Source organism: Callospermophilus lateralis, unplaced genomic scaffold (assembly GCF_048772815.1).
Source record: "Callospermophilus lateralis isolate mCalLat2 unplaced genomic scaffold, mCalLat2.hap1 Scaffold_1246, whole genome shotgun sequence".
Classification (NCBI taxonomy): Eukaryota; Metazoa; Chordata; class Mammalia; order Rodentia; family Sciuridae; genus Callospermophilus; species Callospermophilus lateralis.
The window spans coordinates 108,181-123,227 of NW_027512429.1; the positions used below are offsets into that span (position 1 = coordinate 108,181).

General features: G+C 45.3%; 1 protein-coding gene across 1 annotated transcript in view; it reads left to right on the forward strand.

The window, feature by feature from the left end:
- LOC143382683 (E3 ubiquitin-protein ligase RNF213-like) overlaps positions 1-14,113 on the forward strand; it is a 56,155-nt gene extending 42,042 nt beyond the window's left edge. The window contains exons 30-39 of the mRNA XM_077108061.1: positions 2,407-2,566; positions 3,197-3,377; positions 8,238-8,321; positions 8,607-8,787; positions 9,015-9,216; positions 10,384-10,461; positions 11,013-11,207; positions 11,640-11,729; positions 11,814-11,992; positions 13,960-14,113. Coding sequence (XP_076964176.1) covers positions 2,407-2,566; positions 3,197-3,377; positions 8,238-8,321; positions 8,607-8,787; positions 9,015-9,216; positions 10,384-10,461; positions 11,013-11,207; positions 11,640-11,729; positions 11,814-11,992; positions 13,960-14,113 — 1,504 coding nt within the window. The remainder of the gene's footprint in view (positions 1-2,406; positions 2,567-3,196; positions 3,378-8,237; positions 8,322-8,606; positions 8,788-9,014; positions 9,217-10,383; positions 10,462-11,012; positions 11,208-11,639; positions 11,730-11,813; positions 11,993-13,959) is intronic.
- The last annotated feature ends 934 nt before the right edge of the window (positions 14,114-15,047 follow it).

The window sequence follows — 15,047 nt, forward strand, 5'->3', positions numbered from 1 at the left end:
TCAGCTTCCGTCCCTTGGAGCCTGAGGCGCTGGGCAGTCCATTCCAGCAGATGAATCATATGAATTATAGGATCACTAACACCACTGTTCTACATCTGGACTGTGTCATGTTGGGGATCCACATCAAGCACATCTGTAGTCATGTAGTGCTGAAGCTTTTTGGTTTTTTTGCTTTGTTTTATTTTTGTGGTACTGGGGATGGAACCCGAGGCCTCACATATCCTAGGCAAGAGCTCTGCCATTGAGTTGCACCCCTTCCCTGTTTTGTTTTTTTTAATTTGAGAAAAGTGAAAGACACATGTAATCAGTGTTTTTTAGAAACTTTTTTAGTTGTAGATGAATAGAGTGTCTTTATTTTATTTTTTCTTTTTTTCACATATAGAGCACAATTTTTCATATCTCTGGCTGTACACAAAGTAGAGCCCCATCCTTCGTGTCTTCATACATGTACTATTTTATTTATTTTTATGCGGTACTAAGGATTGAACCTAGTGCCTTACATGTGCTAGGCAAGCACTCGGCCACTGAGCTCCAGCTTGAGCCCTGTAATCAGTCATATTAACTACAGCCATTCCTCCATATCTATGGAGACTTGTTTCCAGGACATTTTCTTCCATAGATACTCAGGTCCAGATGTTCAGTTCCTTTATATGTCATGGCACAGTATTTGCTTGTGGCCTACAAATATCCTCCTGTAAACCATTTTTTTTTTTTTTAATGGTACTGGGGATTGAGCCTAAGGTTCTTAAGCACTGAGCCACAACACCAGCCCTTTTTATATTTTATTTAAAGACAGGGTCTTGCTAAGTTGCATAGAGTCTCACTAAGATGCTGAGGCTGGGTTTGAACTTGTGAACCTCCTACCTCAGCCTCCCAAGGCACTGGAATTACAGGTGTGCACCACTGTACTTGGCCTCCCATAGACTTTTTTTTTAAAGAGAGAGACAGAGAGAAGGGGGGGGGGCGGGGAGAGAGAGAGAGAGAGAGAGAGAATGTTTTAATATTTATTTTTTAGTTTTCTGTGGACAAAACATCTTTATTTGTATGTGGTGTTGAGGATCGAACCCAGCGCCGCATGCATGCCAGGCGAGCACACTACCGCTTGAGCCACATCCCCAGCCCTCCCATAGACTTTTAAAAAATCATCTCTAGGTTTCTTATTATACTTTATGTAAATTGAATGCTATGTAAATACCCATTTATCATATTTTTAGGAAATAGTGACAAGAAAAAAAGCTACTCTTCAGTACACAGTTCTTTCTGAATATTTTTGATTCACAGTTGGTTGACTTCACAGGCGCAGAACTGCAGATACATAAGGCTAACTATACCAGATTCAGAAACTAGATAAAAATCTGACCTTCAGCCAGGAATATTGGTGCACACCTGTAATCCCAGCTACTCAGGAGGCTGAGACAGGAGGATTGAAAGTTTGAAGCCAGCTCAGAAAACTTTGTGAGACCCTGTCTTAAAATAAAAATAGAAAGGACTTGGGGTGTAGCTCAAAAGTAGGGTACTTTCTTAGCACATGTGAAGCCCCCACTCAATTCCCAGAACTGAAAACAATAAATAAAAATAAAAATCTGATCTCACAGTCCCATGCTTGATCCTGAGATGAGTGTGGCTGTCAGAGCTCCCTTAAGATGACATGCAGGACCTTCTACCTCACCATTTATCTGGCTTTTCTGTTACAAAGCTTAAAATAGTCTAGACTTATCTTCTTAAATTATCAATGTCCTTGAATCTTGAAAACTTTTTCCAGTCTGTATATCCCAGTTTTTGATTTGGGAAAATTGAGAATTACATAGACAATCCTCACATGGATGCAAAAATGCCCCAAACTTGCTGTCATGAGGAAGGTGTTGGTCTCCATCCTGACACCCTGCCCTAATGGCCACATCGTGCAGCCATTTAACATTGGGAAAGTTGCAGAGTTTGCCCATCCAGCTGGGTGGGTCTAAAGAGAGAAAGATGTGGAGGCAGGTGGTCTAGGCTTGGAATAATTGGTTCTTTTAGTGTTTTCTTCAAAGCTTGAAACCTAGCTGGGTGTGGTGATGCACACCTATCATCCCAGTAACTCGGGAGGCTGAGACAGGAGGATTGTGAGTTCAAAGCCAGCCTCAGCAAAAGCAAGGCACTAAGCAACCCTGTCTGTCTAAATAAAATACCAAATAGGGCTGGGAATGTGGCTCAGTGGTCTAGTGCCCCCCAAAAAGTGGGGGCTGGGAATGTGGCTCAATGGTTGAGCCCCTGGGTTCAATCCCCATTACCATTACCAAAACCAAAAAAAAAAAAACAAGAAAAGAAAACCAAACTGGGAACCTAGTCATTAACATGTGAGGCCCCTGGAGCTGAGGAGAAACAGATATCTCTAGTCTTCACCCTGTTTCCTCTCATCCTTTCCAGAGACAGCACAGACAGAACCAAGACTGGCCATGTGCTGGGCCACCCGCAACCCAGAGATGTCATAGTAGTGTCTGACCGAGACCTGTCCCCAGTCATCTTCATTCTCATGCGCCTACTCACTCATCTGGCTATGCTTTTGGGAGCCACTCAAAATCCCGAGGTATAAGATGCTACCGCTAGACTCTCTTATGTTGATATAGGAAGAACCTGCTGTGTTTGCATCCAGTCCTTTTGTCTACAAAGTCCTAGCCACCTAGGGATTTTACCTAGTCCACAGGGTAATGCAAAAGTTATAGATCCTACTTTTCCCTCTGGGGCATATGAAGCAATGGGGAACTACTCCTCAGATTATGGAAAATCCTCCTCATTTTTTTAATTTTTAAAATCTGTTTTAACTGACACAAAACAATTACACGTTTGTTACAGTGTGACATCTTAGCATGTGTATACAATGCAACAATCAGATCATATAGACTACTCAGAGTATATAACTCTGTCCATGCCCACACCTGGGCATGGGGAGGTGGTGGGACCCTGTCACCTACACCCTTGTGGTGGCTGCAGGAGGTGCAGGGAAGCATTCCCTGCTGCTCCAGGATGACATCAGAGCCAGCAATCTCTGGCTCTACTCACCTCCCTCCCTTCCTCTGCTGCCTGCGTCATGCTGAGAGCACCCTGACCTCACCTAGAAACCACCCTCTCCCCAGTGCTGGTGCTTCGCTCCCTTGGCTTCTCACTGTGTCCTCTACACATTGATCTCACTACACGTCTTGTCTCGTTGCCCTCACAGGCTGTGATAAATATCATCAAGCCTCCAGTGAGTGACCCAAAAGGATTCCTGCAGCAGCACATCCGGAGAGACTTGGAGCAGTTGACAAAGATGCTGGGGAAGGGTGCCGACGAGACCACCCATGTGGTCCACCTCATGCTGTGCTGCCTTCTCAAAGAGCAGCACCCACTCCCTGACTGGAGTAAGCAAGGGATGTGGGCTGGGCATAACTGCCAAGAGGCCAGGCTCCCTCAGCTCCTGGTGAATGGCATGATAGGAGTGGGAGCAAGCACTCTGCTCTCCTTGCGGGGGCTGGAGGGGCTGCTGCGCTCCTCCACACACCACCTGCCTGGCTTGGGCCTGCAGCACTGATACCTGGTGCTTGTGCATGCACCATTAACCTGTGCCCTGGGAGCACGTGGCACCCCAGCAGGTGACATGTCCCACTTCTGCTTTCCAGAGATGTCACACTTGTACCCTGACCTAATATGTACATGTACACAATTTGTTACATAAACAAAGGAAGCTACAAAACACTGTCTGCCAAGCTAACTCTTCTACTCTAAACATTTAAATCCAGGCCAAAAGCAAAGGTCTGTGAGGGGAATCTGTAAGTGGTTATCTGAGTGGCATTAGGAGGGATTTCAGTTTCTTCTTGCTTACTTGCAAAAGTCTTTTAAAACAATCATTGTACCATTGTAGAACAATGTTATTTAAAAGCATACAGATAATAACAGTAGCAATAAAATGTCTGTTACCACCACCGGAGAATCTGTTCCACTTCAGGGTGTCTTCATCAGAAACCAGCATTAGCATGTCCTTCCCATCTTAGCAACACTGATTTTGCCGAGCACCTCTTGTTCTGGTGTGGCTTCCACCACACATGGACTCAGGAGCCCTAACCAGATGCCAGCTCCCCAGGACCACCTTTGCCTACAGGCCTGGGGGCAGCAGTGAGGTGGCTCTGGGTAGCTGTCAGCATTGCTGTGCCCCTAGGCTTTTGATTCACGTCCTGTCCTTAGCCATTTGTTTAAAATACTTTCAAGGCCACAGCTGTGGGCTGGAGGGTTATCAGAGACTAAAGTGTCTTCACAAGGCCTGGAGGCTGGTGTTGACAGTACCTGGTGAACTTAGGAAGTTATCACCCCAAAAGGAGGACGATCTCTATTAACATTATTCAGTGTTTACTGTATAGAGAGTGCTGCTTTTTGTTTGTTGGGTAACAGACACATTTTGATTTTCTTTGTAGGACATTTAAATTTTGATGCAAAATTGTCAAAAAAAGGACATAGAAACAATTGGGAAAAACATGTCGAAGCTCTTCTTCTACCTGAACTGGAGGTAAGTGGTGAGTGGTGACCACTCCTTAGCCCTCTGTCCAGGAGGGGGTCCCATTCATCTGTGAGCACTGTTGGCCCACTATCCTCAGGAGGGCTGTTAGAGGCCTTACCTGGAGAAACCCCTCCTTCTGCTATCCCCCTCCTGCACTAGTCTTAAGTAAGGCCAAGGATTATCAGGAGTTCCCATAGGGCAGATGGCAGCCTGCTCCACTGCTTTTTTAGCAGGATGTGAAAGTAAGAGGCAGAGACCCTCCGGAAATGCATCGACAATCTCTCTGGATTCATGACTGCTCTGCTGAGAACATCACAGAGCTGACTATCCACAGCAGGTCAGGGAAGTCAGGAAGCAAAAGGGCAGTGAAATAAAGGCCCCGAGTCTCACTCTGTTTGTAGAGGCAAAAGCCCTATGAACAAGGAACTCCCCAATCAGTGAAAGATGGCAAAAGCAAGTATCCGGGTTGTGCAGGCAGATTCCTAAGGAGCTCCTGTGGGTCCAAGAGCTGCCTGGTTGTCTGTGACAATGACTCACTTGCAGAATGCTGTGTCATTTCTTTATCCAGCATCTAGATAAGACCCTGCTGACTGTGGGCGCACTCATCAGCCAGGATGAGCGCATCAGCTCTAGCCCTGTGGCCAAAATCATATATGGTGACCCAGCAAGCTTCTTGCCCCAGCTGCCCCAGAAAAGTGTGGCTCATTGCTCAAAGATTTGGAGCTGCAGGAAGAAGATCACAGTCGAGTACCTCCAGCACGTTGTAGAGCAGAAAAACGGAAAAGAGATGGTGCCCGTGCTCTGGCAGTTCCTGCAGAAGGTGTGTCTGCTTCATGGGCTGCCCCCTTTTCCTGGTAGACTTCCCCTGAGGAATGGGAGGCTCTGTGCCTGGGTTCAAAGTCATCATTCCTGGAGGCAGAATCCTAAGCAACCCCATCAGCACTGTGATTCTGAATGCAAGACCTGTATCAGGAGTCTTAGGGAAGAGCGCAGAGATCTTAAGACACATCTGCTGAAGTCACAGGAGTAATATGCACATTACATAGTGCACGGTGAGGTTAGCAGTGATCTCTAAGGAAGGCCAGGAGAGACCACACTGATTACTCGACTGTGATACCTTGTGTTCATCCCCAGAAGCTGAGTAGGTGCCTGCTGAACAGTCAAAAATGTACACCAAGGGGCTGGGGTTGTGGCTCAGCCATAGAGCTCTTGCCTAGCGCGTGTGAGGCACTGGGTTCAATCCTCAGCACCACATAAAAATAAATAAATAAAATAAAGGTATTGTGTCCAACTACAATTAAAAAATATTAAAAACAAAGAATGTACACCAAAACCAAACCAGAGCCCTCCCTATGCCCTGTAGGTGGGAGGCAGTGTGCTGCATGATGGGGCTGCGGTGTATAGTCACACCTGCCAGACCCAGAAACCATCCCCAGCTTTCACCCACTTGAGCTCTCCTGGGCCACAGTAGAGGTTCACACCACCTCCTTCATGGACCAGTACCACAGCTGGCAGGGAGCAGAATGATTGGGGAACATCTGGTGCTCACACTAGGAAGGACTTCATGTTAGTGTTGTGATCTCTTATTAAGACATGGTTTTATTTGACTGAGGATGCTGGATCCTGGCCCTTCAGAACAAAACCCCAAATCACATCAGCTACCACTGCAGTAGGCTTTGGTCTTTCCTTTCAGCAGCCTCACACCCAACCGTGGTCCCAAGAGTCAATTTTTAAAAAATTTTTCTCAAATTACTTATTTTTATTAATTCATTAGCTATATACATAATGGGAATTGGTGTGAAATTTCCATGTATGCATATAGCATGCATTGATGTTGTCTTTGTGTCTGGCTTGTTTCACTTAACATAATGTCCTCTAGTTCTATTGATTTTGCTGAAAATGACAGGAGTTCATTTTTCTTATAGCTGAATCATATTCTATTATGTATTTAAACCACATCTTCTTTATGCATTCATCTGCTGATGTTCTTCTAGGATGATTCTGTGTCTTATTGTGAATGGTGCCACATAAACATGAGCATGCAGTACCTCTTTGATACCTGATTTCCTTTGGAGTGGAATAGTTGGATCACATGGTAGATCTTTTTTTTAGTTTGATGAACCTCCATACTGTTCTCTATTATGAGGTATTAATTAACAGTTGTACCAGAAATATATTAGATTTTCTTTTTCTCTTCATCTATGCTAGCATTTATTATTTTATGTTTGGGTTCATCTATTTTTGGGTGTGGGGGACTAGTGGCAATTGAACCCAGGGCCTTCTTGGGCTTCCTAAGCAAACAATGCTCTACTTCTGAGCTACAGCCCCCATTTCCTGCCTTTTCTTTTTTTAAGACAAGGTCTCACTAAATTGCCTAGACTAACTTAGAACTTGCTGAGGTTGGCCTTAAACTTGTGATCCTCCTGCCTAAGGCTCCCAAGTAGCTGAGATTACACACCTATATTATTATTTTTTTTTAATAAGAGTCATTCTAACTATGGTAGGATGGCATCTCATTGTAGTTTTGATTTGCATTTCCTTGATGCTATTATATTGAGCATTTTTTCATATATTTGTTAACCACTTATATTTCTTTTTTTTTTTTTTTTTTTGAGAATTGTCTATTCAGATCATTTGCTCATGTTTAAATTGGATTACTTTGATTTTTTAAAAAATTTTGAGTTATATATTCTGGGTATTTGCCTGCTGTCAGGTGAAGAATTGGCAGCTATTTCTCCCATTCTGTTAGGTTGTCCCTTCAGTCTGTTGGTTGTTTCCTTTGCTGTGAAGAAACTTTTTAGTTTGATGTGATCCCATTTGTCATTTTGCTCTTACTTCCTTTGGTTTGGGGGTCCTATCCAGAAACCCATCACCTATGCCAATGTCTTGGAGTGTTTCCCCTGTTTTTCTGCTGATAGCTTCAGAGGTCAAGTCTTACATCTGGGTCTTTGGTCATCTAGAGTTGATTCTTGTGCAAACTGAGAGATGGGGCCCAGCTCAGTCCTTGAGGCAACTTTTTATTAGAGGAGGGCGGGGACTTGATCCAGTTCATCCTACATCCCTCACCACTTGGTGAAAGGATGGGATGACTCCTTTCCCATTTGCAAGTTTCAGGGTATAATCATGTAAAACAACCCACTGACCAAATTAAACTACACAGAAAGTCCCCAGCCTGCCCTAAAATCTATACACCCCATGTTGTTTCTCAATTAAATAGAGGAAGTGTTACTGAGCTATCTTCTCTTCTCCAGGAAGCAGAACTGAGACTGGTGAAATTCTTACCTGAGATTTTGGCCCTGCAAAGGGTTCTAGTGAAACAATTCCAGAATGTTCCAGAAGATGAATATTCCTGTTCCATCAGGAGTTATTGTTAGCAGTCACAGTTCAGGTATGACTGCTGTCTGCTGCAACCAAAGATCAGGACCATCTATGTTTGGTGGTTCAAAAGGATCATTCAGGCTGAGACATGAGGGTGGGGCTCAGGTCCTAAGGTAGAGAAAGAGGCAAAGGATGCTAAATCCCAGAGATGGCCATGAGCCAATGCTGTGGCTAGAAAGCCCTCAGCCTCTCCAGCTTCTCATACAGCCTAAAACTTGAAACTCAGGCATGCTGCTGAGTGAGGGAAGGTGCAGGGTCAGGTTCTTGGGAACACGCCTTGTAGTTTGACCCTCGCCAGCGTGGTGGTGGGGATTGTTTCCATGGGGCTCTTACCAAGTGTTGTGTTCAACAGATGGGCTAAGGCAGCTATTCCACAACAGGATCACCATCTTCCTGTCCACATGGAATGCCCTGAGGCGATCACTGGAGACCAATGGTAAGTGTCCTCCTCTACGTGGCTCTTCCAGTACCCTGATGTGTGTGTGGCAACGCATCCTGTTGATGGATGTGCTGAGATACATGAATCAACCTCCAAAGTAACCCTCAGTCATCTTGAGTCTATAAATATGGAATCAGAAAGGAGTTGGAGGCACTAGAAACTTAACAGCCAGGGCCTAGATCTTTGGACATGGCTGCCCATGGCTTCCCTTCTCTTCCCCTGCCTCCAGACAAAAGCCTGGAGGAACATCCCTTTGCTTAGTAATGACCCTGTCTTTTAAAGGTGAAATCAAGTTACCTAAAGTCTACTACAACTCTGAGTTGGATCTGGACACAGATTTTAAGGTCATCCTGCCCCGGCGTCGGGGCCTGGGCCTCTGCTCAACTGCGTTAGTTAGCTACTTGATTAATCTACATAATGAAATCATCTACACGATGGAGAAGTTCTCCAAGGAAAACAACAGGTACTGCGTAAACTCACCACCCCTGCCACCAAGCTGGGCTGCAGACTCTAGCCAGCAACAGCTCCTGTTCCCCAGATCTTCTCTCAGCCTTCCTCAATAAAGCCCCGTATTTGCACATGGTTTTCACTTGCTTACACTATAAGGGCAGAAGCAGGAGCATATGCCCCAAAGCCCTAGGCCTCACACATCTGCTCTGGACACCAAGACCTGTATCTTGTGTCCCTCAGCTATTCTGTGGATGCCTCAGACGTCACTGACCTGCATGTTGTCAGTTACGAAGTGGAGCGGGACCTGATGCCTCTGATTCTCTCCAATTGCCAATATCAAGTGGAGCAAGGTGGGGAGACCTCACAGGAATTTGACCTGGAGAAGATCCAGCGGCAGATCAGCAGCCACTTCCTCCAGGGCAAGCCCCAGCTGACCCTCAAGGTAGGCTGGGCCCTCTGCCAACGCTTTGCTGTAGTTATGAACAGCCCTTGTGAGTTTCAGGGGGAACAGACAAGTGACACCCAGGATCTTGTCTGTGTTATCTCCTCCCTACTAGTGATCTGTGGTCCCTACACCTTCTCTGGGCCGGGAGGTATCCCCAGCTCTCTTCCACATCACCATCACTGTCTGCACCTGTCCCCCAGGGCAGCCTCAAGTCTCAGTGGACTGGGTTTCCACTATAGTTAATGGCACCACCAAGAAGACCTCACTGCTGCCACCCCTTCAGTTGCATATGCAGTCCGTGCCCAGGAACCACCATGCAGAACTTCCCCATTCCCTCGTCCTCTAACTGCCATGGCCTTGGCTTCACTTCAGAGCATTCAGCTGTCAGTCCAGCTGCCCAGTGCCAGCAGCACCAATTCATCTTAGTTTCCTGCCAGAATGCCCCTATGTGGGGAGCATCAGTGCAGGCACCCCTGGAAATGGGCGGTCAGGAACCCCCACCCCCAGCAAGTCCACAGCATGTAGACAGTTACATGGCCTCCACCAAACTCCCCCATCTGGCACAGAGGCCCTGTCACCTGACCCTAGCTCAACCTTCCTGGTGTCTCCAGCCCCTTCCTTCCTTGTTGCATCAAATCCTGTAAACTGCCTCCTGACTCCCTGAACACAGTGGCACTTCTATACTGTCCCTTACTGTAGCTGCACTCATCCTTACGGGTCCAGTCAGGTGTCATTCTCAGATGTATTTATTCCTTCATTATAGTCAGCCTGTCAGTTGTTTGAGCCTAAAGTCATTTTTAATTCATCCTGACAGTGGCTGCCTTGTGCACAGTCTCTGCTCAGTGTTGCTGGATAGATCACAAATGTGCACATTCCCATTCCTGTTCCTCCAGCGCTCTTCCTCTCTTTTGGTCGGCAGATACACTGTTCTACAGGGCAATATCTGCAAGGTCACTGTAGCCAGGCTAGATTTCTTGTGTTACTGTGTCCAAAGAGTGTGGATGGAACAGAGTCATCAGAACACAACAAAGTTACATGCCTTGCCCAGGAATATACTGTCCGGCTTGGTACTTCCACTGAGTCACTGCTGAAGAATACATTTGTCATCAGATGGAAGCCTCCTCTATTTTAATTTCCAAAAACTTTCTTTTCTTTCTCACATAGGGAATACCCACGCTGGTATACAGACATGACTGGAACTTCGAACATCTCTTTGTGGACATTAAGAACAAAATGGCACAGGTAGTCATGATAAACCCTCACTTGCAGGGTTGTTCCATCTACATATGTAAGGACAGTACAATCTCATCCTGGTGTCTGCTGTAAGCACCAGGCTTTCTGGCTCCCTGAGGAGCTTAGAGAGCCCAGAGCTCAGAGAGGCAAGCAGGATGGCAGATCACCAAACTTTCTTGATGAGAACAGACCGACCCCTTGGGGGTTGTTTTCTCAATGATGATATCATGACCAGATATCAATATTCAGCAACAGATCAGCAGCTGCTTCAGGTGCTAAAGGTTACTCCTGCTCCTTAGGTTCTGCTACCAAAAAGTGGAGAGGCTCTTGTGCCTCTCCTTGTCCTCAAGGATCATGTGGAGGATTCAGTTAACTTGGGCTGATTTCTGTGCAAAGTCTGAAAGGCTGCGGCACTCAGCATCCCTTCAAGCACAAGCATCAGCTCTTACCATAAGTGCTGGATAGTTGGCCCCGCCTGTGCTGTCAGCTCACAGTTAGGCTCTTACCAAGTAGGAGAAGCAATAGCCTGACCCAAGACTCTGTCCTGATTTTGGTTTCAGAGCCCCCTCCCCAACTCGGCCATGGGTGCCATCAGTGGAGAGCTTCGGTCCTACAGTGATGTCTGTGAAGCACTGTCTATCATAGAGGTCACTCTGGGCTTTCTAGGCACAGCTGGTGGGGATCCAAATATGTACCTAAATGTGTATGTCCAAGACATCCTGCGAATGAGCGACCAAACAACTCCGGTTTTAAAGGTAGGTCTTTTGTGCTTTTCAAGGAGAATCAGGACCACCTGGTCTTAGTTTCCTGCCAGAATGCCACCACGCAGGAGCCTGGTGCAGGTATCTGGGGAAAGGGGTGGTCAGGAACCCTACCCCTTACCAGTCCACAGAGTTCCAGTGCACACTGAGGACAGGAGAGGCAGGGACGCTCAGTGCTGACCACCTAGTAGAGCAGGATGCACAGGTGACTGAGGACATTGACTACCTGCTCACTGCGTGATACTCACAGTTACAAGCTGCTGCAGGAGGGGGAGACTCTCAGATGTTTCCAAGATGAGACAGGTAGACTTGTGGATGGAACAGAGATGGCCTCATGATGAAAATGGACAAAATTAGGGAGAAGTGCTCTTGGGTACCACTCAGAGTGAGCCTTCACTCCTACTTGGGACTCTCTTCCTTTTCCAGGCTTTAAGCAGATGTCAGTTAAAACATGCTATTGTCCTCTGGCAATTCCTCTCTGCTCATAAATCGGAACAGCTACTGCGACTGAAGAAAGTGAGTCTGCCCTGCCTCTGCCCAGACTGAGGGTGCTGCACACTGGTCCCAGGCTTTGATGTTGTACTTGTTCATCTTTTTTAGGATCCCTTTTGGGAAATCAGTTCTAGGTACAAAGCAGACCTCAGCCCAGAAATTGCTAAGCTCCTCAGCACCTTCCTGAATCACACAGACCTAGATGCTTTCCTCATGGAGCTCCATGAGCTGCTGGTGTTGAAACTAAGAAACACCCAGGCCCGGGAGAGCTTCAACCCTGAATGGAGGTAGGGTGTGCACTCCTAGAATGTTTGGCATCTCCCTTGACATGAAGGTAGTTCCATCTTACCACAGGACCCTCTGTCTACTGTTCTCCATCACCAGAGCAACTGAGAACTTATTTCTTTGGTTTTAATCTTTTGGGGACTTATAAAAGATAACTATGAAATCATATATGCTCATTATAACAAGTAGACCTAACTATGTCAAAGAAGTATGCATTTTAGATTAGGTAGATTAAGCTACACCAATGTGTGAAATCTGAAATATCCAAAATTTTGTGAATTTTACATTTGTGTCAATCTAATGGCCAAAAGATGGTGTCTTGTTTTCACTTGTTTTCCTACCTACTTGTGTGGCTGGGCACATTTTTAAATCTATCACCATTTGTTTATCATCCTCGGAAATAGCTCTTGGTAGCTTCTGGTTATTGGGCAGGGCAATTGATCTGTTTTTTTTTTTTTTTCTTTCTTTCTTTCTTTTTTTTTTTTTTAGTACCAAAGATTGTACCCATGGTTACTTAGCTACTGAGCTGCATCCCCAGGTCTTTTTATTTTTTAATTTGAGATAGGACCTCACCAGTGCTAAGGCTGGTCTCAGCTATGTGATCCTCCTACCTTAGCCTCCTGAGTTGCTGGGATTGCAGGCATATACCACCACCCCTAACCAGTTTATTCCTTTTTAAAAAATATTTTTTAGTTGTAGATGGACATAATATCTTATTTATTTATTCTTATATGGTGTTAAGAATCAAACTCAGGGCCTCACGCATGCGAGGCAAGCACTCTATCACCGAGCCACAACTCAGCCCTTATCTCACTCTTTTAAAAAATATTTATTTTTTAGTTGTAGATGGACACAATATGTTTATTTTATTTATTTATATGTGGTGCTGAGAATCAAATCCAGGTGAGTGGTCTACACAGCCCCTTTATCTCTTTTTTAATGATTTGTAAAAGCTCTTTGTATAGAATAGATTATTTCCTTTGATCTACATGTTACAATTGATAGAAGTAAGAAGTCAATTGATAGGATTTTTTTCATAAAGCCTCTGTGGGGCTGGGTGCAGTGGTGTGTGTCTGTAATCTTAGGAGCTCAGGAGGATTGTAACTTCAAAGCCGGCCTCAGCAACTTAGCAAGGCCCTAAGCAACTCAGCAAGGCCCTATCTCTAAACAAAATATTGAAAAGGGGTGGAGATGTGGGCTGGGATTGTAGCTCAGTGGTGGAGCACTTGCCTAGCATGTGTGGGGCACTGGGGTCGCTCCTTAACATCACATATAAATAAACAAAATAAAGCTATTGCATTTATCTACAACTAAAAATATATTTCTTTTAAAGTGTTGGGGGTGGGGATGTGGCACAGTGGCTAAGCACCCCTGGGTTCAATCCCCAGTACTTCCCCTACCTCCCCAAAAAAAGCTGCCATAGGGACATACTTCCTTATCACATCCCAGGGTGCTAAGCCATACTGTTTTCTCCTGCTGCTTTTATAGTTCTACATTGCACATTTCTTTCATTAGTCAGTTCACTTTTATGTGTGGTATGAGGCAGGTATTTCACTTGACTGGCTTTCTGGATGGACAGTCAGGCTACATTTGCTGTTTCTGCCCTCAGGCCATATGGCACATGCCTGTACAGTAAAGTTCCCCTTCCTAGAGAATTTGCAACCTTTGGTAAGATAAACCATGAGAGGGAACACCTTCCTTTTTCTGAGTGGCAAAGCTTTGTTTCTGATGCAGCCAGACAGGCCCATCAGTGGAGTGCCTGAAATGGCCTAGCTGAGCATCATCGAGGAAGCTCCACCCCCCAGAAGCCTTGAGTCTAGGACTCTAGGTCCAGCTCAGGAACTGGGCAGCTGGCTTACCTGAAGCTGACCCTAAGTATTTCTGGTCTTAGCACCCCAGTCCTGGAAAGAGTGAGAGCTGATAGGCTCCTGAATGCTCTAAACACTGTCTCTTGTGCCTGATTTTGCAGCCTGAGGGACACTCTGGTGAGTTACATGGAAACTAAAGAGAGCGAAGTTCTTCCAGAAGTGGAATCCCAGTTCCCAGAAGAGATACTGCTGGCCAGCTGCGTCTCTGTATGGAAAGTGGCAGTTGCACGGAAACAGGACCAGCAAGCAAAATAGGACTCTCTACTCTGTCCCTTTATGTGCTGGGGACATAGCTCCCCTCCCCTCCACTGTGCCTCAAGGGCAGCTGGAAAGACAGTGTTGGCATAGCACTGAATTCAAGGCCAGCATGCACTGTGCCAGCTGATGGATTTTTTTTTTTTTACTTTTCATTGATTTTATTTTTTTTTTAAATACACAACAGTGGAACGTATTACAATTCTTATTACACATATAGAGCACAAATTTTCATACCAATTTATGTCTATATACATGTACTTTTGTTGCATTACAATTCTTATTATACATAATCACCACAAGTTTTCATCTCTGTTTGTATATAAAGTAGATTGACACCCAATTCATGTCTTCATACATGTACTTTGGATAATGATGTTCATCACATTCCACCATCCTTGCTAATCCCCTTCTTCCTCCCTTCCCCTCCCTCCCCTCTTCCCTATCTAGAATTCATCTATTTCTCCCATGTTTCCCCTCTCTACCCCATTGTGAGTCAGCCTCCTGATATCAGAGAAAACAGTCGGCATTGGTTTTTTTGGGGAGATTAGCTAACTTCACTTAGCATTATCTTCTCCAGTGCCATCCATTTACCTGCAAATGCCATGATTTTATTCTCTTTTATTGCGAGTAAAATTCCATTGTGTATATATGCCACATTATTTTTATCTATTCATCCACTGAAGGGTATCTAGGTTGACTCCACAGTTTAGCTATTGTGAATTGAGTTGCTATAAACATTGATGTGGCTGTGTCCCTGTATTATGCTATTTTTAAGTCCTTTGGGTATAGACTGAGTGGGATAGCTGGGTCAAATGATGATTTCATCCTCAGATTTCCAAGGAATCTCCATACAGTTTTCCATATTGGCTGCACCAATTTGCAGTTCTACCAGCAATGTATGAGTGTACCTTTCCCCCCACATCCTCACCAA